The sequence below is a fragment of the Octopus bimaculoides genome, chromosome 13, assembly GCF_046866305.1.
Source record: "Octopus bimaculoides isolate indiv1 chromosome 13, ASM4686630v1, whole genome shotgun sequence".
NCBI lineage: Eukaryota > Metazoa > Mollusca > Cephalopoda > Octopoda > Octopodidae > Octopus > Octopus bimaculoides.
This window is the reverse complement of record NC_142940.1, coordinates 36922055-36948647: the sequence shown is the minus strand read 5'-3', so window position 1 is coordinate 36948647 and position 26593 is coordinate 36922055. Positions and strand designations below refer to the sequence as shown.

Sequence of the window (26593 nt, the reverse complement as noted above, 5' to 3'; positions counted from 1 at the left end):
TTAAATGTCCAATTTTCCAAGCTTGCATCAATCAGATGTAATTCACTGAGGCAGATGTTCTACAGCCAGACATGTTTTCATAGAAGACTGACTGAAAGGGACACACCTTGTTTGATGGCGACACTCACTTATAACTTGTAGTACATTGGAATTCAACACAGTCCTCAGGCTTGTTGGATCCTTGTTGAACCATCCAACTCATATGCCAGCATGGAATATGGACGTTAAATGATGATGACCATAATGATGATGATGATGGTAGTGATGAGGTGAAGGAGAAAGATATCAAATTTGTTGCCGATGTCTTACCTTGAACTGAGCCAACCCATCAATAGACTGGTTGTAGCCCAAATACACAACCCCAAACTGAGACCAATAGTTTTCAGTATTGGTACAACACACAGATTTCCTAAAGAAACAGACAAAAGTCAAAAAAAAAAAAAATAATAATGTTTCTAATATTGACACAATGTAAAGAAAGAAATATATACAAAAAACAAACACATATGCATACATACATGGATATGTACATACATACACACATACCTATATACATACAAACACACATATACATTCAAATAGACACATATACATACGTATGCAAACACACACACACACACATATGCACATACAAAATTACATACATGCATATACATACATATGCAAACACACACACATACATATGTACATGCAAAATTACATACATGCACATATATACCTCTGTTGAACTATTGAGAAATTTACAGCTACTCCACTCGGACTACCAGTTTAGATTTAATACATGTAATTATTGGGGCACTTGAATATATAACCAACTACCTCAGGATCAATCTTGAGAAATTAGGGTTCCCAAAACCAGAAACAAAAAAGCTAATTAAAAGACTACAGATACAAGCCCTCAATGGAGCTATATGCAAAACTTTCTAAAAGTTTAGCATATAAGTACATATGAACATGTCTAGACATGCAGCTAAATGTAAACAGAAGTACATATGCACATGTATAGATATGTAGTTATATGTACACATGCATGAAACAAATACAGATGTATATATGTACTGATGCCAAATACTTGCACATATAAACACATATGCACAACAACCCTGTTGCTTTTGAATTTCCAATGAAGGAACCTTGGTTCTAAGTTAGAAACTAGCTCTTTCCCCATTAGCAAAAAATCTAGAAATAAGCCTAAATCATAGCAGGCATACATACATACATACATACATACGTACGATTCTCTCTATTGTGTTAATGTACGAGTTAAATACATATTTATCCTTAATCTATTTCGGTGTACAATATAATAAAGTATAACTTAGTAGATAACTGTATAGTTAGAATATAGTGCAGATAAATATAATAGAGTACAATATTAAACAGTACAATATAATATAGTTTAGTAAAATACGGTAGACATGTTCATAGTGTACTTAAACAGTGTTATGATAACCTACATTTAGAAGCAGATATGACAGAAAAAAATGGGTATAAAATAAACAATTTATAAACATCAATAGGCAAAAACACTAACTCTTCCACAGTTAACTTGCTAGAAATAGAAGCCAGATATTTCTCAAATCACAAACTATTATGTGAGAAACAAAGGAAGGACATGTTAGAGAATGTAGTCCTAGATACATTTATATATCTGAAAGACAAGATGTCTAGAAGTCCTTAATCATAAATCTACTGAATCAGGTGAAAATAACAATGAAAGAGGCAGAAAATGATGATCACCTGTTGCCCAAATGACGCCGCCAACCATTGCCAAAGGGTAAAAGACACTTTGGTTGTAGATGTTGATGATAAGTCCGACAAGGAATATACCAGAACTTAATACCCATTGGAAAAACATTCCTGGAAAGAGAGAAAACAGTTTATAATCTGTAGAATTTAGTGTTTGTAAAGAAACATTTGCATAAATGAAAATGCTTGTAAGGCCTTTAAGGGTCATTTAAGGGCTGATTCTTTGTGCAGGTTTTAAGATATTGGGTAGATGGGAGCTGAATTTCTCCTTGAATAGGGTATAGTCTGTTTCAGTTATCTGATACTTTTTCTGAATGTATCCCATCATTTGAACACAAGGACAAATAATTCTGCAATTTTTGTCCTTGGATAACAATAGATAACAACCGATATTTCCTATTTGTTTATCCCTAGAAAATATGAAAAATGACTATTTCCTTCAAACTTTGCTTTTGTTACATTTATTCAAATCCCAAAGAATCCCTCTCAACACATAGCTATGATGCTGCCCCACTATTTCTGCTCATGATCAGAGATGCACATATCGTCAGTCACCAAGGGACATGCTCAAGTGGATAAGGTCAAGCAACAGACAGACAAATCTGTTGTATTGAGCAGAATACTTGCTATAATGATATTTCTGCTTTAGCAATTCAGCGCTGAATCTGTCTGAAAACATGGATGTCCAGGTCACAAAAACAAAATTTGAAGGGAATAGTAGTAATTTTCTTTGATTTCTGGATAGAAGCAAATAGAGAATTACACTTACAGACCAAAAAAAAAAAAAAGTACAGTGTAATTAAACATAAATATCACCAATGCAGTGAAGAATGGGGGTGTGAAGGGTGTGGTGCACAGCTTCTTGTTGGTATTTAACAAATGGAAAGACAGAACATCAATGTGTTTGTCATTATCAGCTGAAATTAATCTGGAATATATTTACATTTCTTAATGTCTTTTGTCAGGTCTTTTAATTCTTGACAGTGTCTCAGGTGGACTGAGACTTCAGCTAGAATTGAAGGTCCTACAAAAATACATAAAGAATTAGCTTCAATCAATTTGAACTCAAGACTTATGGACTTGTAGTTCAACATTTTTATACAGTACAGATGAAAGAATAGAGCAACATTGAGGTCTGAATCCTAGAAGGCAATATCTCTCCTTTTTTTTTATTGTTTAGTCAGATGAGGAAGGGGAACATTCCTGACCCTTTTTAAGGGACTCCAAGATGGGCGGGAGGAAGGGAAGAAGTCATAGTCATAACATTAACATTCACATTATTCTGTCAAAAGTAATGCTTATTTATTCAATTTATTGTAGCTTTGCAATTTTAATGAGTTAACTGTTAATTTTTAAAATGACATTGTAGGGTTGGTGTGAGAGGCCACATCTAGCCAGTTTGAACGTAAAACAGGTCTAATATTTTGGCTGGGTATAGTCGGTTAAAACTGGGCCAGAATGAACTCTGCTAAAGGCACCCATGAGACAAGTGGTTATATTAAACCAAACATCAGATGAAATATACCACCCAGGAACTTGTACAGTCCCTTCAACAGACTTCTGTACAAATTCTATCTATCAAATTTCATTCACAAGACTTTAGTTGACTCAAATCTATAGTAGAAAGCAGTTACCTAGAATGGGACTGAACTCAAAGCCATGCAGTTGCAAAGCAAACTTTTTAACTACACATCTACTGTGGATATTATAATAAAACACCTTCACCATTTTACTCAACATCGCCTTCATGCTTAAATGTTGCCTTATTTATTACACATGCAAAAACACAGATGGCTTTTGTCCCTTCTCTGATTCTTTGGTTCTCCTGGATCTTCATTCCACCCCAAAGAAAGTTTTGACAGGCTGTGTGTTAAGAAGCTTGCTTCCCAATCACATTGTCCTGGGTTCAGTCCCACTGTGTGGCACTTTGGGCAAATGTCTTTGACTTTAGCCTTGGGCTGACCAAAGCCTCGTGAGTGAATTTGGTAGATGGAAACTGAAAGAAGCCCATTGCATATATATACATCTATCTATCTATCTATCTATTTATATATATATATATATATATATATATATATATATATATATATATATATATATATACAGGGCAGGGAATCGTCTTACTCTTCTCTACTGTTTTTTGTTCTGTGTGTATCAAAAATATCGCTATCAATCTAGAGTAATAATTTGTAGTTTTGAAATCAGTAGTTCTTTGACTGCTATTTCTGAATTCTCAGTATGTTGGAGAAGCAGGTTACTGTCAATCCCTATATATTTATGATATATATATATATATATATATATATATAAGTTCAAAAAAACACAAAAAACAATAACAAAAAAGTGAGGACGTGATACGGATAGTGTTATTGGACGCTCGGGAAAGGAAAGAGAGAATATATATATATATATATATATATATACACACACACACACACACACATATATCTATGTGTGTGTGTGTGTGTCTTTATGTCTGTGCTTGTCCTCCACCACTGCTTGACAATCAGTGCTGATGTGTTTATGTCCTTGTAACTTAGTGGTTCAGCAAGAGGTTGATAGAGTAAGTACTAAGCATAAAAAAGTAAAAATAAGTACTGGGGTCAATTCATGACTGAAACCAGTAAAAGAAAAAAGATAAAAGATAGAGCAATAAATAAAAATCTGGATCAATAAATTCATAATTTTTAAAAAGTCAATTCATAAATCTGAAAGACCTTTAAACATCCAAATCAATATAAGGCCCATCATATTGACATAATGACAGATGGAGAGAAAACAGTTGTTATACAGAATTTCTTCTCTTTTTTGTTGCAGTTTTGTTGCTATTTTTTTCTTGTTTTGTATTTTATTTTCCAAGCTTGCAACCAAAGCTAGCATGATCTACAATGTAGTGAAATGTTATAAGCCAAGGGATTTTAATTAACTGGTTCCAGGTTCAGTCCCACTGTGTTGCACTTTGGGCAAGTGTCTTCTAGAGCCCTGGACTGACCAAGGCCTAATGTGTGGATTTGGTAGTAGACAGAAACTGAATGAATGAAGGCAGCGAGCTGGCAGAAACGTTAACACGGCGGGTGAAATGCTTAGCGGTATTTCGTCTGCCGCTACATTCTGAGTTCAAATTCTGTCGATGTCGACTTTGCCTTTCATCCTTTCGGGGTCGATAAAATAAGTACCAGTTTCGCACTGGGGTTGATATAATTGACTTAATCTGTTTGTCTCCTCTGTGTGTAGCCCCTTGTGGGCAGTAAAGAAATAAGAAACTGAATGAAACCTGATTTGTGTGTGTGTGCGCATGTGCATGCTTATGTGTCTATGTGTGTAAGTGTGTCTTTGTGTTTGTCCCCCACCATCCTGTGACAACTGGTGTTGGTTTGTTCATATCCTTGTAATTAACTTAGTGGTTTGGTAAAAAAAAAGACCAGTAGAATAGGTACCAGACTTTTAAAAAATAAGCACTGGGGGCTGATTTGTTTCACTAAACCCTATAAGGTGGTGTCCCACCTGAGTGTATGATATTGGACATGTTTCAGTTTTATTACACCTTCTCAGTTGAACTTATCATTATCAATGCTGCCAATTAAGTTTGTTGAGTCAAGTAGAGGGACATAAACTTCATAGCTCTTAAATCACAATCTTTATTACAGGACACCTGCATAAACCTAGGCATAACCTTAAAGTAAGTGTGATGACAGACTTTTAATATCATTCCTCAAAAGGTTCCACCAATCTATATCACTCTTCCAAACAATTTTAACTGCATATATTCTTTCTTTCCTGTTTCTAGTACCTTTCTCTCACTTTAAACCGAATGTAATCTAATTTTTCCTCCACTGGTCTCAAACTATCTATATCCCTCTCCCATTTACTTTCCGTCTCTTTTTCCTCTTTTACTTGTTTCAGTCATTTGACTGTGGCCTTGCTGGAGCACTGCCTTTAGTTGAGCAAATCGACCGTAGGGTTTATTCTTTGTAAGCCTAATACTTATTCTATCGGTCTCTTTTGCCAAACCGCTAAGTTACAGAGATGTAAACATACCAGCATCGGTTGTCAAGCGATGTTGGGGGGACAAACACAGACACACACACACATTATATATATATATATATATATATATACATACACACGCACACACACATATATATACGACGGGCTTCTTTCAGTTTCCGTCTACCAAATCCACTCACAAGGCTTTGGTCGGCCCGAGGCTATAATAGAAGACACTTGCCCAAGGTGTCACGCAGTGGGACTGAACCCAGAACCATGTGGTTGTTAAGCAAGCTACTTACCATACAGCCACAATTTTTTTCTTTTTTCTTCCTTTCTTGTCTACAGTTTATATTATTATTTGTTATGGATATGCCTCATTCCCCTAACTAAAGCGAGCAAATAACATGACCGCCCAAGCTCAAGGTCATTAGTGAGACACTACTTTACATATGAATGTACTTGATGTGACCCAGACTGCAAAATTGATTCAACACAATATAATGCACAGCATCCCACCCATAAAGGACAGCCCCTGGATGGGTTGAAATGATCGTTGTACAAAATAAAGAGTTATACCAATTCCATCTTCTGTTTACTTAATCGATTATATATATATTAGATAAATATATATATATTATTGAACAAACATACTCAATGCATGTACTTAGCTTGTCTGCCGGTAGGCTGTGGTTTGATGTGGTGGAGATGACTCAAAGCACCAGGTATGAAAACACCTGAAAAACATAGACAAGACAACTCATCCCAAGTCTCATTCATGAGCAAATGGACATCGATATTTCACCATTTTTGAGGCATATCAACATCACATATTTGAACAGAATTGGAGGTGAACTGAAACAGCCCGTTCATGACTATCATCATCATCGTTTAACGTCTGTTTTCCATGCTGGCATGGGTTAGATGGTTTGACTGAGGACTGGCAAGCCAGAAGGCTGCACCAGGTTCCAGTTTGATCTGGCAGAGTTTCTACAGCGGATGCCCTTCCTAACGTCAACCACTCCGAGAGTGTAGTGGGTGCTTTTTACATGCCACTGACACATGAGCCAGTCAGGTGGGCCTAGCATCGATCACGTTCAGATAGTACTTTTTATGTGCTACCAGCATGGAAGCGAGTCAGAGGGTACAAGCCGGGAATCGAACTCACTACCTCATGATTGTGAGCCTGACACTGACCACTGAGCCATGTGCCTTCTATATATATATATATATATATATCAAGGGTTGAACAGAAAGAACATAACATGGAGAAAAAGTTAGACTAAAGCAGAGCAAATGGAATACTAGACAAAAACTTAATAGACAGGAAATATAGACAAAGACATGATACACGGAATATTCGCAGCTGAGTTTTCCTCATCAGTTAATAACCCAAAATATCATAGTGATTTTGCGCCATTACCATTGAGACCACTTAATTTTGGAGGCACCAGTGGTGTTATTAAGCTACTGGAAAAAAGTTAGCAAATGCATACTAAGATAGAAACAAACAAGATATTATACAACAGACAAAGAATTATGTATATATAACAGCATGAAGCTTTACAGCTATATACAACAGAAGAAAAATAATAATTATGCATATACCACAGATACAAAAGAAAGAGCTTTGCAGCTATCGAATGAATTTAGTGGGGTTGCGCAAAGATGAAATGGAGTAAGTCCTAGTGGACGCAGCAGAAGCTCAGACCAGTCTGGTCAAAAGCAGAGCGAAAAAGAACAACACTGCCTTTACTGGACACTGGTCATGTGGTACAGAAGAGGAAGTATTAAGAGGGAAAAATGGGAGACAGAGAGAGAAAGAACAAAGGAGTAGAGGGATTGGGGAAACAGAGTGAAAGAGAGAGAAGAGTAGAGAAAGGTATATGTGTACATAATGGGCCTCTGTATAATTTCCATCTACCAAATACACTTACAAGACATAGGAAAAATAAAGAAAAATATTAAGAGATAGATGAAGTCTTACCATCACCCGTTTCATATTGTTTAACAGGTACAAAGTTGCTACCATAAAAGATGACAGATATTGCTGAAGATATGTACCCAGCAGATATTGAAAAGTTCGTGTTTGATGTATGATTAGCACCTTCTGTGAGAGTGAGCATTGGCATCAATGCTAAAGCTGGGAAAAGTAACTGCATCATCACTGGTTTTCTCTAGAGGAATATTGTACTGGAAATATAATAGGTATAGAATATTAAAACACACAACTATTCATAGAGATACATTGAATGTATAGACATACATACATATTTATTGACACATATACACATACAAATATATCATGCAGCCACATCAACCATACTGACATATACACAACACACGCACAAACATATTTACTGTACTTGTGAGATCATACAGAAGTTTTGGAATAGAGAACCCACATAAGTTGAATTTTCTGTGTTTTGACAAGGATTTTTCAAACTGTTTTCACTACTCCCTCACGAATGATGGAGGGAAGCTTTTTATGAAAAAATTTTTGAAAATTTATGAATTTCTTCAGTCTCTTCCCTTCCCCGCTTAGTTCTGATTTTGGTGATCATCATTACAATCCCCACTTCCTTTATTTTCAAATAGTGTATTTTTTAAAAATTACATTTCATTTTCTATTAAAATAAATTATCTTTAACATACTTTTTTAAAATCACTGTTGCTCTTACAAAATTCCTCTCACACACACAAATATTGAGTGAGTGAGAGAGAGAGAGAGAGAGAAAATGTAGTAAATATATATATATATATAGAAAGAGAGGGGAAAGTTTACAATGACAAAAGTGAAAAATGAAAGAGAGGGAGAGAGGTCTTTTCTGTTGCTGTCACAGATTTTGAAATTCTAAAATTAAGTGAAAATTTTCAAATCTCATATGCTGGTGTACTTTTTCCCACTGAATCTGATATTGTGATTCATTTATTCCAGAAAATTTCTAGAAAAATGTTACAGAGGTATATAAAAGTATATAGCTCACTCAGTGCAAGCTATATATATTTATAGAGAGTGAGAGAGAGTGTGGTAAATATATATATAGGAGTGGGGGAGTTTACAATGAGTAAAGCAAAAAATGAAAGAAACAAATAGAAAAAGATCTTTGTTGTTGTTACAGATTTTGAAATTTGAAAATTAAGCGAAAATTTTCAAATTTGGTACATTCATGTACTTTTTCATGTTGAATTTGATTTTGTGATTCATTTATTCCAGGAAAATTTTAGAAATTGTTACAGAAGTTTAAAGTTTGATAAGTTTTACTCAATTAGAAAACAGGATTTGTCTGTAATAGTAATGCATCATAAAATGAAAGTAAACATTACAAAACAGTTTTAAACCAAATGAAAGCAATTACATTATATGAAAAGAGAGATGGAGTGACAGCATGCATGAGAGATAATACATATACAGAGAGTGATAAAGAGTGCAGAAAATATATGTAGAGAGTGGAAGTCTGAGAGATAGAGAGTAGGAAAGCTGTTGATCTAAAAGTTGAGCTATTTCTTATAGTAAATTTTATTTTTTGATTATTATTCACGGACAACCTTCTCTTTGCACATATTTTGAAAATCAAATTTGTTTTCTCAAGGATGCACTGTTTTAGAGCCTTTCAGGACTAAATACGCATGCATAACCACATACATACACTTGCATTTACGAAGGGTGTATGAAAAGTCTTGAGCCTTGAAAAAACAAAACATGGTACAAGACTTCAAGGCTCAAAACTTTTCATACCCCCTCATATATAGTAGAAGATACACAACAGGCTTCTTTCAGTTTCTGTCTACCAAATCCATTCACAAGGCTTTGGTTGACCTGAGGCTATAGTAGGTGTCATGCAGTGGCTCTGAACCTGGAACCATGTGATTGAGAAGCAAACTTCTTACCACACAGCCATGCTTATGCCTCTGTATGTGTAGATATATACATGTGTATGTTTGTTTACATGTTTACCTTTGTCCAGATGCTTAGTTTTAACAACACACACACATATATATATGTATATATATATATATATATATATATATATATATACATACATACAGGAGTTGGACAAAATAATGGAAACACCTAGCATCGTAATTTTGAAATATCTATAAAACCATCAAAAGCTTGTTTATTTTTGTTTTTTGATTTATTATTAGTGTTGCTTGATAAGTTTTGCTAAAATTGCTGTTTGTTTTCAGATATCATCAGAAAAGAGTAATTAAAATTCATTAAAATCACAGATCTATTGGACTTTCAAAGAGGTCAAATTGTTGGTGCTCGTATGGCAGTGACTAGCGAAACGAAAACAGTTGAAATGTTTGGTGTATCAAGAAGTACTGTCTTGAAAGTAATGACAGCCTTTGACAAAGAGGGAAAAACCTCCTTGTTGAAACAAAACTCAGGAAGAAAACCACAACTTTCAGATAGCGAATAGTTAGAAAGGATCACAAATGTACAGCTCCCAAAATTACTGCAGAGCTTAATGACCACCTCAAGAACAGTTTTCACAAAAATTGTTTGCTGGGAGCTGCACAAAGCTGGATTTCACGGGAGGGCTGCAATCAGAAAACCACTACTTTCAAAAACAAATGCCTTGCAAACCTTTTTGGCAAATGGAACAAGTTGACTTAGTTTGCTTGAATACTCGTGAATCATTTACTATGTGTTTCCATGAGTGATAAGTATATATGTGTATGTGTGTGTATTTTTATCCTTGCATATGTACATTGGTATATTTACATCTTTTTCTTGTTGTCTGATACTTAATCTATTAGTCTCTTCTGCTAAACTGTTAAGTTATTGGAGTGTAAACAAACCAACACTGGTTATCAAGGGATGGTGTGTGTGCATGCGTGTGCAACAAACACAATCACAAAGATGCACATAATCGTACTACGGAGGACTTGCGAAAACTTGAAAGAAATTAAGCTAGCATGCTCCACTGGATGGGTAACGTCAGTGTGCATGCACGGCAGTGTAAATGGATTAAGAGGAAAACTGCGTATAAGAGGTATCAGATGTGTGCAAGAGAGGAGACTGCATTAGTTTGGTCATGTGATGCATATGGATGAGGACAGCTGCATAAAGAAGTGTCAAGCTCCAATTGTGGAGGGAACCCCTGGAAGGGGTAGACCCAGGAAGATGTTGGATGAAGTGGTGAGAAAGGATCTCTGGACACTGGGCCTCACTGAGGAAATGACAAGGGACTGAGAATTGTGGTGATTTGCTGTACTTAAGACACACCAAGCTAAGTAAAATCGCTGTAGTCCATACATACAGGCTTAACCTTTGCAGGTACTGGTGCCACAAAAAATGCATTCATGCTGGTGCTGCATAAACACAACCATGCTGGGGGCAAGCTAAAAGCATCCATGCCACAACAGGCAATTGTAGTCTGCACAGCTCCCTGGTTAGCCATCTCCTGTCAAACCATCCAACCTATGCCAGCATGGAAAACAGACATTAAGCGATGATGATGATGATGACATACACAACAGGATTCCACAGTTTTTGTCAACCAAATTCATTCATGTGACAATGGTTGACTTAGGACTATAGTAGATGACACTTGCCCATAGTGCCACACAGTGAGGCTTGATGTGAAACTATGTGCAAAGTGAGCTTATCAATTCCCTATCAATTGTATTCAAAGGCTGTTAACACCAAGAGAGTAGTAACACTATCTGAAATGTTAAAAAATACAGAAATCCCTGAGATAGCTGGGATAGTTTTTGTCATTTGTTCAATATATTACATTTTCTCATTGTTTGTCCTAATTCCTTCCATTTATGATGTAGAGCATAACTGAAGGAATTTTAGTAGTGATTTAGTTGCTATTTCTAGCAAACCAAGTGACTGTATAGAGAATTTTTCTTCTACTGGGATATGTCTGTCACTAATTGTTGTTGATTAGCCTTAGGTCAGCTTTGACCCAGCAGATTTATGATGAACGACATTCCTTCTATGACCATCCTGTCTTATTTTTAGGACTTATTTGTTTATTGAAATTTCTATATTGATGAGGAATGTAGCTACTATAACTAGCAACTTGGTTAACAGCTGCACATACATACACACCACCTCCAAACACATAAATGTAGAGGGGGGGAAAATTGGCAACCAGGACAAAATGAGTAATTTCTGATTTCATGTCATTGTCACCCTGTCTGTTTCAAATCTTTACATTGCAAGTATTGCATCATTTTATACTGTTGCATCATCTCAGAGTAAAAGTCGATCAGCATAGTTGTTGAAGTTGATTGAGTTTGAAACATAGTCAGGTGACAGGCACTTTTTTTTCCCAAGAAATTTCTCCTCAACTTTGACCCAATTGTAATTGAGATTGCTAATAAAGTATCTGGATAGTTTTTGGTGTTTAACAATCAATATTTTCAATGTTGGATTCCAAGTCAATTTTTTTCCCCCCACTAATGTTTATCATCGTCGTTTAACGTCCGCTTTCCATGCTAGCATGGGTTGGACGATTTGACTGAGGACTGGTGGACCAGGAGGCGACACCAGGCTCCAATCTGATTTGGCAGAGTTTCTACAGGTGCCCTTCCTAACGCCAACCACTCCGAGAGTGTAGTGGGTGCTTTTACGTGCCACCGGCACGAAGGCTAGTCAGGCGGTACTGGCGACGGCCATGCTCGAAATGGTGGATTTTACGTGCCACCTGCACAGGAGCCAGTTCATCGGCACTGGCAACGATCTTGCTTGAATGTCTTTTCACGTGCCAGGGAGGCAACGTTGGTAACTATCACGCTGGTGCTATTTACGTGCCACCGGCACGGAATCCAGACAGCTGCTCTGGCAACGATCACGCTCAGGATGGTGCTTTTAGTGCTCCACTGGTACAGGTGATAATTTTCACTTTTCAAAACGATGTCTAAAATGGGGCAAAATAAATAATGACTAATTTCAATAATTTTTCTCTTTAACTGCATGGTGTATAAATGTATCAGGAAGAGGGCCACTCCAGCAGACCATGAAGATGCTATAGAGAATATTTTAAACTGAATTTTAAGATTTAGTTAATTACTTTAATTTCATTGAATTACTTTTATGTCATCTTTTCATATCATATGTCATCTTTTTATGATCCTCTTTCATTTGACCTAGATATTTAATATTTTTGTTGCATTTCTGATCTTTCTGAAAATTGAAGGGTGGATACTGACATGTATGAGTTTTTATTTTCAAATGTAACTCTGGAGAATTGAAGTGGCAAATTTACCTTATCTTGTCTTACTCATTTTCATCCAGCTAAATTTGTCTTTTATATGCTCAAACTTTTCAGTAAAGTAACTGCATGCATTTAGAACAAGCTACTTTGCTTGTTGCAAAATCAGTGGCTGAATGTGGCTTATTTATATATTGTGAACTGAGACGAATGACTGCCATGTCTAGTAGACAGGTGTCCAGTACTGAGGACGGGTAAGACCCTGAAATCAGATCTCGTCTACTGGTCTTGTCACCGCTGGATGGGAGGGGTTCGTTCCCTTGCTTGCAATATACAGGACACTAGTTTTGTGTTGTTAACCAGCCGGAGGAGGTGTCCTCCTGAGGTTAAAAAAGAGTAGTAACATTGTTCCGTACGGAACAGCCATGGTGATGTGGCAACAAACATCAATTTTCAGTAGAGTTAGTACTTGCATTTCTATAAGAGATTTTAGAACTAGCCACTTTGCTTGTTCTGAAGATGTTATAGTATTATTAATGCATTTAGAGAAGCTGATATAGGTTTTGTAAGGTAGCGAACATTTATAAGTAATATATTTTTCATAAAGTTAAAAATTGAGTAAATCTTACTCGTTGTGCCTCTCACTCCACGCAATGTATTACTAATTACTGTTGTTTAGCTCCAGGTCAGCTCTGATGCAACGTTCAAATGATAAAAGACGTTTCACCCACGACTATTCCATCCTAGCTTAACCTGGACAACATTATTCAATAAACTGTGACGAGGGATAGTTTGGAACGCGACAGTTACGATTGGAAAGCTTTTAAAAATAAAATTGTCACGGCTGGAATCTCTTTAGAATACAAGATGGTTGTCACGGCTGGAGCGCCTTTAAAGAAAAATTGGCATTTAGAGAAAAAGAAGCATGTATTTTCGTGTGTCCGCACACCGCGAACTCGTAATTGAATCGATGTTATTTTCCATTTTGAGCTTTTTTTTTTAATATTTCAGCTGCTGACCTATGACATGCCAGCTAAAGGTTTAAGAAACCTGAATAATGTGGTCCTAGAGACACTATGCCAGAAAAACGAGCAAAAAAAGAAAAGAAATAGGGGAAAGAAAGAAAGAAAGAGTGTCAACAACATCAAAATCCCACATCGTTAAAAAGGTAGAATGAAAGAAGAAAAGAGTTGTCAGATTGTCAAAACTGAAGATTGGGATTTGAATTTGTTTTGATTTTTAACAAATATTCTTTCTTTGTTTCAGTCATTTGACTGCGGCCATGCTGGAGCACCGCCTTTAGACGAGCAAATCGACCCCAGGAATTATTCTTTGTAAGCCTAGTACTTATTCTATCGGTCAAGATTTTATACATTTCTAGTCACGATGGTTAGGAATAGGGAGGGGACTCACAAGTAGAATAGCCCAGGGCCCATTTTTGTCCAATTCCAGACTGCACGAAACAAAACTAACTTATACGGGGTTATCACATTTAATATCCAATATCACATTAAATGCTGTTTCAGAGTCAAATTTTGGCTGCTATTTCTAGCGTGGTGGTATCTCTTGGATACCCTTAATTATGATTTTAATAATTATTACCTTTGAGGTTTTTATTCCAATGCTAGCCACCTGATAAGATCGGTATTTTAAATAACGATCTTATCCTTAGTTATATAAATTTATATATATATATATGTATATATATATCTTTATACATATAGAAATAGGAGGAGTGGCTGTTGTAATGCCTTTATGGTAAATATTTATGAAATAAAGTAGCTTGCTTACCAACCACATGGCTCCGGGTTCAGTCCCACTGCGTGACATCTTGAGCAAGTGTCTTCTACTGTAGCCTCGGGCCGACCAAACAAAGCCTTGTGAGTGGATTTGGTAGACGGAAACTGAAAGAAGCTCGTCGTATATATATATATATGTGTGTGTGTGTGTGTGTTTGTGTTTGTCCACCCACCCCCGACATCGCTTGACAACCGATGCTGGTGTGTTTACGTCCCTGTAACTTAGAGGTTCGGCAAAAGATACTGATAGAATAAGTACTAGACTTACAAAGAATAAGTCCTGGTGTCGATTTGCTCGACTAAAGGCGGTGCTCCAGCATGGCCACAGTCAAAAGACTGAAACAAGTAAACGAGTAAAAATAGAGAGATAGAGAGAAAGTAATAACGAGTGAATGAGAATAGAGACGAAGGGTTAAAAAAAAGCATAAACATAATTGAAAATGAAATAAAACTGAAGCCGAAACAGCAACCAGTTCTTCCCCTAGTACCTTAAAAATGTCAGAATGGATAATGTCATCCTAGATAAAAAGGATGACGGGATGGTCAAGGCTGGAACGCCTCTGATTTCAATCGTACTATACACGAAATATATAAAACAAAATAGCTAAACGATTACTTACTTCTCAGAAATAATTTCCTTTCTCGGAAAGACGTAGGGAGTAAATATAATCGGAAGTTCGACCACAACTCAAACAAAGATCTATTATCGATATTTTACTTTCAATTAAGTCATGTGACAAACGAGGTTTGCTTACAAACACGAGCTATACCGGTGTAGCGCGAAAGGTCATTCCCTTGTGTAATGATTACCGTAGCATGTGACATTACAGTTGCCGTCATAATCATTATCACACTTATCACCAAACTGCTCTTCCTTTTTTTCACCACTACCACCAATATCATCATTTTTAATATATGATGTGACTGTAGTTTATTACTTGAGAGGCCAATCGTAATTTTCCTTTAGTTAAATCAATAAGCTCACATACATACATACAGACAGAAGAGGTCGACTGTTAAGATATTTGCGTGGCCCAGTGCTTTTGGTAATTACTAAAGACGGCGAAGAAATTATATTGGACCTTGGTACAATATTTTTGTTCACTGATAGCACAGTCTCTATCTACTCATTTTTTGATCTGTAATTTTTGAAAGGAAATGTGTCATAAATATAAATATTGAACCTAATTCAAATACTTTATTTCCATGAAAAATCCCGACCGCTCTAAACACCCAGCGCCTTCCTCATCCCATAGTAACAACCGCGAGGCCTTTTCTGCCCCTCTGCAAGTTTACAACTCTCACAAGAGCCTCATTAAGTTAAGAACCACCGATGTAAACTTATCTAATTCAGATGTTTAGTCTTTGCAGTAGTTGGATTTTGATAACAAAGGGTTATAATTAATTGATATAGGGTCTATAGTGCAAGCTGGGATAAAAATGAACTTACATCGCTATCGAGACAAAATTGTAGAACAAGCTGTTTGTCACTTGGAGCTGTATATTTCTCTTACACAACAACACTTGAATGCCTCTATGTTGTCACTTCACCTGTTAGAAATAATAGTCACATTTCTCTCGAACCGCACTATATCGTCTTTAAAATGACACATTAGACAATGTACACGTTGATACACTATGCCTTTTGGAAGAAAGCTGGTTTAGAACTGATAAGATAGGTTACTGATATTTTGGTTACGCTGGTTTAGGATGCGTGTTGTTACCCATATGAAAACCAAGACCATTTGAAGTTTTTCAAGAAAACATTTGTTTATTCATAAACATTACAATGATTACAATAGTAGGTTGCCAGGGGCTATATCTACATATATTACAAGACAGAGAGAGGAATTTCCCTCAAGCGTACGCTACACTCTCATTGTTCACATCCATTTAAAAAACTTCTAGTTTCATTTCAAAAGCCTTTATGTAACCAAACATAACATCAAGAGTTTTACTAGAGCCCTGTAATTTAACATTCAAATCATTTAAATGTTCACAAAAATGAGCAAAAAAAAATCAGTCTGCAAACCGATATGTCAAACAATTCTTGATAACATGTTGGTCATTCAAAAAGAGCTTTATCTCATTTAAGCATTCAACAAATCGTTTCAGAACAAAACCTCGGCTAAGCCATCGAACATTGTTGTACATTTTCAGTCCATTATACACAGTCCTTACACAGATTCTACCCCATTCAGTAAAACTTGAAATTGTCTCTTATTTAAAGCCTGAGCAGAAATGTAGTTAACAACCTTGGTAACAGTCTGCAGCACTTCCTGAAGTTCCTTCAGGCCAGCTTTTGCACATAAAACATCCTCATGTATAATGCAATGAAAGCCTATCAGTGTATGACCAACTTCTCTTTCAAATAGATTTACAAATTTTGCCTTCTTACCGGTCATGCTGGAGGCATAATCTGTTGTGACGGATACTACTTTTGAAATGTCAATTTGTCAAGAATAAAATTCGTTCACAGCTGCTTTACAGATTTCAGCCCCAGTAGTACGCTCAGGCAGTGTTAGAAGGGCAACCATATCTTCACAAAATCGAGACAAAATGGCTAACCTAGCTGATGATGTAATGCCCGTACTTTCATCAATACAAATAGAAAAAAAAAAAAACGTACATGAAGACAAATCTTTTGTCAATTGTTTAGAAGCATTCTTCTCCAATTTAAGTATTCTAGCCTTAACTGTTTTCCTACTCACAGACAATTCTTTAATGTGTTGAATAATCTTTTCCTTTTCTGAAAAATTGTCAAAAAGGAAAGGTGCATACTCTAGCCAAGCTTCTTTAATATATTCCCCATCACTGAGTGGCTTTCCATGTTGGGCAATAACTTTTGAAACCTCAAAACTAGCAGTAACTAAGTTGGAACTGGACTTGCCCGAGATAAAGGTTATAAAAGTATTAACCTGTTTTTTTTCTTTGGTTTCGCCGAGTTCAAGAGAAATTAATTCTCTTTCTTCCTCTTCAGTTTTATTGCTAAGTTCTTATGAACACTTATTGGCGTGCCAGGTTTGGCAAGCGTGCCAGGGGTTGCCCACCCCTGGCTTAAGGTATGTAACTCACCATCCTAAAGTTGTGTTTAGACTGCACGGTACCTTGTATCCTTGAGTAATGCACTAATTCCAAATTACTCCAGTTTAATTAGTTGCAAATGAGTACCAGCTGAGTATTGGCCAGATGCTTGATATTCTGCCGAGTCAAGAGTAGGAGGATCATCAAAAGGCAATGTCTACTCGCAACTACATAGGTATCTCAAATAACTAGCGAAAACTTGGCACATGTTACGAAGCCATACCTACTCCTGTGTATTAGCCAACTGTACTTAGCCTGAGTTCAAATGCCATCAATGACAACTCTGTCTTTCAGCCTTCCGGGGTCATTAAAATAATGTACCAGTGAAGTACAGAAGTCGACTGCTATAATGCGTTCTATATGTAAATGGAATTATAATAGAACATCCTTCTTTGTAAATAAATAGATCTTTATTTTATGAGCAGTGGAGCGATGCGGTGTTCTGTGCCAGGCGAGCGACGGAAATATGGGGGCGAAACTTTTGGCTGTGTCGTATAAGCCTGTATACGAGGTCGGTGGAAATCTCAAGAGCTATTCCAGGCAGCAACACACTCTAGCCACTCCACTGCACATAGCTTAGTTTTGAACCAAAGCATTTCTCAACAAGTTTTTCTGTACCTTGAAGTTCAGTATTTCTGATAGGGATGGATATGAGAGGATAGATATTGACATGCTTTAATATATTTAAAAATGTTTTAAAATTTTTCAACATACTGAATGGTAATTGAAATAACGGGTTGTGGTTTAAATAATAATAATAATGAAAGTGCGTATAAAGCATATGCAGTAATGTACAAACGTCTGGAAAGGGAACAGTGTATGTTAGGCAGGCCCGTCGTCAGACTTTGGTGCCTGGGAGGTGCTTCAGAATCTTCTAGCTGGACACTAACTTTTGTAATCTGTTTTTTTCTAAATCTGAGGGTGCACCATTGAATAATGATGGGGTGGTGAGATGCCGTCCAGTGCTCCACTTAGCAATGGGCATGGGTTTCGGCTCGGCACGAACATATTTCGTACTAAACCTCATTTACAATCAGAGAACAAAACATTCACCACCCAATCCGAAAAAAAAAATCATTGTAATCATTCGATAGATTAGCATAAATCATTCACACACGTCCTGTGTCCTCTTGCTATCTTATTTTACGGCTACTATAATGGCATCCACTCGTACGACCTCACTCAAGTTCTCCCGATCCACTTCCCTATTCTCTCATTACCCATGTTGCGTTCAATCCTCACCCCAAAGACCTGCATTAATCATTACTTCTCTCTCAGGATTGATCTGGCGCTAAACAACAGATTTAAAGTTATAAGGATTCACGGTGCTGCCGTTTCGCTCCGAGTCAGCCTTCACCAAAAAGACCTAGAGCTAAAAATGTTCCAGTCAGGATCACCCCGTCCCATTTTCAGACATTGTAACAAAAACGGCAAAGAAAAGAATCTGGACTCATTTCACCGACGATTCCTACAGAATATCCTCGAAGTCATACGCAGATTTCGCTCCCCTACTCCAACCAAAGACTGTAATGACGTAGATAGCAGAAGAATGACATTAGGAAAAAAGCCAGCTTTCCCAAAACACTTGACGTTGGACATTCCAGAACAACACCAAACGCACTAAGACATGTTGGGCTTGAAAGCAGAGAAAATTGTAGCAGATGGACTACGCTTGTATAAGCTGGGAGAAAGACAAATCTAATTTTATTTCTTAGAGTAGATAATTTAATCATTTTTATTGTGTAGCAAGTGACAGATTTTCAAACATTGGTCTAGTTAGAAATTGAAATGTCCTTTATTTGCATTAAATTTTGTTCAACACTTGTTTAATAATGTTAAGCAAACATCAAGAGTTATTTACTCCTGAAGGCTATGCGACACGTAGCGACAGAAAGTTGAAAGCATGGGTAATCAAGGGAGATAATAAATCTGTTTGTGTTTTGTCTCGCTATTCATTTTTGGTGTTGTTCCCAATTCTTCGCCGGTCACCAGTTCAGGTAAATGAATAAATAATAAATGCTACTACTACCACTGTTGTTACTACTAATATTATTACTACTAATAAAATAAAAAAAAAACAACAACACGAGATTCGGTTTAATGTTTTATAATTATCAACAGCCATTTAAAATTATAAAGCTTGTAGCTTTCGTTTGTTCTGTCATGTTTTGCCTTGTTAGCAAAATTTGTTGTTAGTAGGCAGCTTACATATAAACATTTAGTAGAGCACTCTTTTAGACCATCCAAGATTTTACCATACTTCTCACATTAGTTTCATCCGTTCTTACCCCTCGTCCACTTTTCTTTGCAATAAGCAGGGTGATAATCTTCTTTAGTTGTATATAAATTAGTAATTACTCATAACGAACACAAAGGTTTTAAACATGTTTAACCTAATTTGCTTCACTCAAAAAACACTTGGTGACACGATCGCCCAGCCTGCTCGAAATAATAACAGCCAAATCTTCCTCAATTACACTTGGCAACGTAGTTTCTGTTTAAACATGAAAAAACAAAAAAAAAAAAACAAAAACAAAACACGGGATGGTTACAGTTGGAATCAGATTTGGTTACCCTTAATTAGGATGACCAGAGACTAACCAATAACGTGACAACATTCACGTACTTGCTTCCAAACTGAATTCCGTTTAAAAATTCTTTGAACCTATTCACAAAACGTAATATTAGTGAGAATTTCCAACTTAGTTTATAATTCAACATTTATCAATTCACAGTTTTTATGTAATTTTTACACGTTTTATATAATATTCTCAGTTTTTATGTAATTTTTACACGTTTTATATAATTTCTGCACATGTTATAATTGCTTTATAACAGTTCTGTTTGTTTTGTATAATTTCTTTTTGTGGCTTTGTGCTAGGTGATGAAAGGTTAAAGTATGGTAGAGGGACAGAAACATGTGTCTTGCTATAGAGGAGATACATGCTACCCTGTTTTTGGGGGATGAAAAAGAGATAGTGGTGAAGATGTGTATCAGGGCGTACCCTCAAGTTATGTCATTGCGTGTAATTATATGGCGAAGGTAAAGAATACACACACCACCTATTTTCGGCGTTTTGGGTGGTGTGCGTATTCCTTACCTCCGCCACATTATACATATTTTATACAATTTTTACATGTTTCATATAATTCCAACACGTTTTATTTACATTCTAGTTACCACTTCCACCTTTGCCAAACAACAGAATACCTCTATGCTATAAGCTATATTTGTCTTAAATTTAATGTCCCATGGCAATAATGACCTTTAATTAAGGAGCTACTTAAGTAAACCAGTAAAATACTTTCAGTCATTACATTTCAGTGGAATTTCAATAATTTTTCCGCTTCAGTTATTTTTATTTTCATCCTTCCAACACTTGCTGGTGTGTATGAATGAATGCGTTACAAGTAGCTTTATTGTTGAAAATGTACAGGGTTGTCAAATATATGTATTTCATCATGATGATGTACTTTAGTTTTTCTCCACACATACACAAGGGGTAATATATATAAATATGTTTTTAATATTTCACTCAGGCGTTGCGATACTAATAATCTGGTGCAGAACCCAATATACGTATACTGCTGAACGAAGCATTAAATGGGTACAGAGCGATAATAAGAGAACTCAGAATGTAGCGACGGGCGAAATACCGCTATGCATTTCGTCCTGCGCGCTAACGATTCTCTCAGCTCGCCTAAAATAATAATCCTTTCTACTATAGACACACGGTCTGGATTTTGTGGGGAGGGGGACATGCGATCGCATCGACGCCAGTACTCACCCCGTACTTAATTTATCGACCCCGAAAGGATGAAAGGTAAAGTCGACCTCGACAGAATTTGAACTCAGAACGTAGCGACGGTCGAAATACCACTAAGCATTTCGCCCGGCGTGCTAACGATTCTGCCAGCTCGCCTAAAATAATAATAATGATAATAATAATAAGAGCACTCAGAGAGCGCAAACTTCTGACAAGGCAACACCAACGTCCTCTCAACGATTAGCCGGAGATGATTTTTAAAATGAGAATATCTGAAATAAACTTCACTGCTCTCATAAACGGGAATACTAAAAATGAACCCGACTGTGCTCAAAAACCCTAACCCGGTACCGCATCGATCCCAAAATCTAATCAGTTCGTGCCAGTCACGAGGCCAAACATCTCTGAAAGTTTCATCTGAATCCATCCAACTGTTCAGATATCTTGCCCACGGACGAACAAACAAACAAACGCGACTGAAAACAATACCTCTGCCTTAATAATAATTATCATTTAACGTCCGTTTTCCATGCTGGGATGGGTTGGACGGTTTGACAGGAGCTGGCTAGGCAGAAGACTGCATCAAGCTTCACTGTCTGTTTTGGTATGGTTTTTTTATGACTGAATGCCCTTCTTAGCACCAACCATCCCATCAAGGCTAAAGGATATTGAAATTGAGACATATTGTTGGCCTGCAGAAAAGCGCAATCCTGTATGCTGCAAAAATTCCAAGAAAGATTCTTGAGACTTAAGGATTTTATCTCAAGAAAACATCGCTGCTGATATAGCATGTAATAGTTTTATAATGGTTTCAAATTTTGGCACAGAGCCAGCAGTTTTTTGATTGGAAGTCCATTACACCGACCCTAGTTCTTGACTGATACTTATTTTACCGTCCCTGAAAGAATGAAAAGCAAAGTCGACCTCAGCAGAATTTGAACTCAGATCATAAAGATGGACGAAACGCTGCTAAGTATTTTGTTTGGTGTGCTAACAATTCTGCCAATTCGCTGCCTTCAATAGCTTTACAATAATAATGAACTTATTGCATACAGGCTCAGGTGCACAACTCTTCTGAAAAAGTGTAAAAGCGAAGATAGAAAGCGGCAATAATGTAAACTAAAGACAGCAATGAAATTCAAAAGTTCATGCTTGGTACATAGAAAAATAACTAGTAAAAGAGACGTTTTCTTTTAACTTTATCTCACTTTTAGCTTCTGTCTATATATTGGTCATTGCAAACTCCTGTTAGAGTTATTGCCACTTCTACAATACATTTCGTCTACATACAAACTGATTGCTTGAACACTGACGCGTTCTCTTCGTTTTGGAGGACATTGCATTTTTTCCCATTGTTTAAAAGAGAGCGAAGTGTTTTACCTGAAACCTTCTCCGTAACTAATTTAGCTATGTTACAGCCCACTCTCCAATAATTAGTTTTCTCTCCAGTCTTCGTTCCCATTTCAAACTAAATTCATTCATTCAATATATTCGATGTCTCGGTTCAGTCTGTAAATTAGCAGTTACGTCCCTTTAGTCTTTACTATATCAGTTTCTTTATTAACGCAATCTTTGTTCTGGTGACGAAAACTTTGTGATAACAGTTTAACACTTTTGTTATTGTCATTTAGCCCTAGGTTGCTCTGATCGATCAGAATCATGAGCAAAAACGTTCCAGCCGTGACCATCCTGTCATTTTCCAGGCACATTGCATACAAGTCGCTATTATCCAATGTGGCTTTTCTAAGGACTAAGGTGTCATTTGAGAAAGATTTAGCTCCTATTTCTAGCCACTTCATCAACTACACAGATTCCAATAACTGATCTTGTTTTCATTTTCCATACTGATTTTGTTCGAAGTTGCTGTTGTTCATCTTTTTGTCCAGCATATCCTCCATTTTAGAAAGTAAGCTGTAATGTGAAGGTGATTTGTCTGCTACATCTAGCATATCAAACGACAGGGTTGCAGTGTCCTAGTTAGCTCGTTAATAGTAACTAATATGAAATAATTAATCTGACCAAAGACTCGAGGTATTTCGTGTTGCAAGACAGTGTAGGAGAGAGAATAGTGATGTTGTAGGAGAGAAATGTGTTCGCATGGATGATGGTACGCTTGCATTAAATGAGGATGCAAAGAAAGAGGTCTGGAGATGCCACTACGATAGATTGCTTAATAAAGAGAATGAATGGGAGAAAGAGAGCCTGCCGTATGTCGACCCAATGGAGGGACCAGCTATCCGAGTTGATAGTACCAGGGTAGATAAAGCAATTAATAGTATGAAGACCGGGAAAGCCCCCGGCCCATCAGGAATCACTGCAGAGATGCTCTAAATATCTGGCAGTGTTGGCTATAGCCTAGTCACCCGTATTACGAACCAGGTGATACACGAAGGAGTCATACCCAATGACTGGTGTAGCAGCATCATAGTCAACTGCTACAAAGGTAAAGGTGACGCTTTAGATACAAATAATTACAGAGGCATCAAGCTGTTAGATCAGGTTATGAAAGTTACAGAGAGGGTCATAGCCCAACTAATTAGGGAGCGAATCAATTTAGATGAGATGCAGTTTGGGTTCGTGCCAGGTAAAAGCACTACTGATGCCTTATTTCTAGTGAGACAGTTGCAGGAGAAATACCGAGCTAAGGATAAACCTCTGTACCTGGCTTTCGTTGACATGGAGAAAGCCTTTGACAGGGTCCCCCGATCCCTTATCTGGTGGTCAATGAGGAAACTTGGGATAGAAGAATGGTTAGTGAGAGCTGTGCGAGCCATGTACAGAGATGCTGCCAGTAAGGTGAGGGTTGGAAATGAGTACAGCAATGAATTCCGGGTAGAGGTAGGGGCCCACCAAGGTTCCGTCCTCAGCCCCCTCTTATTTACCATAGTCCTCCAGGCAATCATAGAGGAGTTCAAGACAGGTTGCCCCTGGGAGCTCCTCTATGCTGATGACCTTGCCCTAATTGCGGAGTCACTATCAGAACTAGAGGAGAAGTTTCAGGTGTGGAAGCAAGGTCTAGAATTGAAGGGCCTTAGAGTCAACCTAGCTAAAACCAAAATCCTAATAAGTAGGAAGGTAGATAAAACACAAACCCCTTCAGGTACATGGCCCTGCTCAGTATGTAGAAAAGGAGTAGGTAGTAACTCTATAAGATGTACCCGGTGCAAGCTATGGACACATAAGAGGTGCAGCAACATCAAAGGCAGGTTAACTAGCAAGTTAGTTTTTGTTTGTGGCAGATATTCAGGTGCAATAAAGACTGCAAACAAACAGGAAACAACTTCTATCTCATTCCAGGGTGAAAAACTAGAGGTAGTCGATAGCTTCCGCTATCTGGGCGACCAAGTTAGTAGTGGGGTGGGTGCGCTGAAAGTGTAGCTGCTAGAATAAGAATAGCCTGGGCAAAGTTTAGAGAGCTCTTACCCCTGCTGGCGACAAAGGGACTCTCACTCAGAGTAAAAGGCAGACTGTATGACGCATGCGTACGAACAACCATGCTACATGGCAGTGAAACATGGGCTGTAACTGCTGAGGACATACGTAAGCTCGCAAGGAATGAAGCCAGTATGCTCCGTTGGATGTGTAATGTCAATGTGAATACCCGTCAGAGTGTAAGTATCTTGAGAGAAAAGCTGAACATTAGAAGCATCAGTTGTGGCGTGCAAGAGAGACGATTGCGCTGGTATGGACATGTGGTGAGAATGGATGAGGATAGCTGCGTGAAAAAGTGCCACACCCTAACAGTTGAGGGAACCCGTGGAAGAGGTAGGCCCAGGAAGACCTGGGCTGAGGTGGTGAGGCAAGACCTTCGTACATTGGGCCTCACCGAGGCGATGACTACTGACCGAGACCTTTGGAAATGTGCTGTGCATGAGAAGACCCGGCAAGCCAAGTAAGATCATTGCCAGTGCCCCTGGACTGGTTCTTGTGCGGGTGGCACATGAGATGCACCATTTTGAGCGTGGCCGTTGCCAGTACCGCCTGACTGGCTCCTGTAGGATTTTCGAGCGAGATCGTTGCCAGTGCCCCTGGACTGGCTTGTGCGGGTGGCACATAAAAGACACCATTTCGAGCGTGGCCGTTTTCGTGCGAGTGACACGTAAAAGCACCCACTACACTCTGAGTGGTTGGCGTTAGGAAGGGCATCCAGCTGTACAAACTCTGCCAAATCAGACTGGAGCCTGGTGTTGCCATCCGGTTTCACCAGTCCTCAGTCAAATCGTCCAACCCATGCTAGCATGGAAAGCGGACGTTAAACAAAAACTATAAAAAGAATTAGTGTAGTACTTATAAGAACCAGCCTGCTGTAACTATTAGGAATTGTGGGGTACTTTTTGATTCTTGCTGCTATTTTAAGAGCTACAACAAAAATAATGTTTTAAGTTGATGATCAGTCTTTTCTAACATGCGCAGGTGTGGCTGTGTTGTGAGAAGCTTGCTTCCCAATCATGGTCCTGGGTTCAGTTCCACTGCGTGGTACCTTGGCCAAGTTTCTTCTACTATGGCCTTGGGCCAACCAGAGCCTTGTGAGTGGACTTGGTAGATGGAAACTGAAAGAAGCCCATTGTGTATATATATATATATATATTACATATATATATATACACATACACACGTGTCCTCCACAGCAAAAGTGTTAAGGTTGCAACCCCTGGTGAAGAGAATTGGCCTACAAGCATCCTGTGCCAGTGCCACGTTTAAAGCACCCAGCATACACTGTCAAGTGGTTGGTGTTAGGGAGGGCATCCAACCATAGAAACCAAGCTAACTGAAACTGGAATACGATGCAGCTCTCTGGCTTGCCAGTTCTTGTCAAACCATCCAACCCATGACAGCATGGAAAACAGATGATGATGATGATGTACGAAACTCTAAAATTATAAGGAAGGTGTCTAGTCAATTAAATCCACTGCTAATATATTAGTGATACATATTAAGGACCCCTGGAGGAATGAAGGGCAAAAATCAACCTTAGTAGGACTTGAATTTGACATAAAGAGATAAAACATAATATTAAGTATATAGTACATGA

General features: G+C 37.6%; 2 protein-coding genes across 6 annotated transcripts in view; one reads left to right on the top strand and one right to left on the bottom strand.

The window, feature by feature from the left end:
• Window positions 1–26593, bottom strand: part of LOC106880840 (transmembrane protein 144) — an 83694-nt gene that overhangs the window by 31564 nt on the left and 25537 nt on the right. For 2 of the 4 annotated variants that reach the window (XM_089361642.1, XM_052972429.2), the window contains exons 2-4: window positions 7724–7929; window positions 1741–1860; window positions 310–409 (exon numbers count right to left, since the gene is read on the bottom strand). In XM_089361642.1, coding sequence (XP_089217768.1) covers window positions 310–409; window positions 1741–1860; window positions 7724–7901 — 398 coding nt within the window. In that variant the 5' untranslated portion in view covers window positions 7902–7929. Of the gene's footprint in view, window positions 1–309; window positions 410–1740; window positions 1861–7723; window positions 7930–15330; window positions 15489–26593 lie in introns of those variants that run through there. The other 2 variants (XM_014930971.3, XM_089361643.1) reach the window with 2 other exon arrangements.
• Window positions 19634–26593, top strand: part of LOC106880837 (electron transfer flavoprotein regulatory factor 1) — a 30133-nt gene continuing 23173 nt past the window's right edge. The window contains exon 1 of one of the 2 annotated variants that reach the window (XM_089361644.1): window positions 19634–19791. The gene's annotated coding sequence lies outside the window, so the exon portion shown is untranslated. The remainder of the gene's footprint in view (window positions 19792–26593) is intronic. The other variant, XM_089361645.1, reaches the window with a different exon arrangement.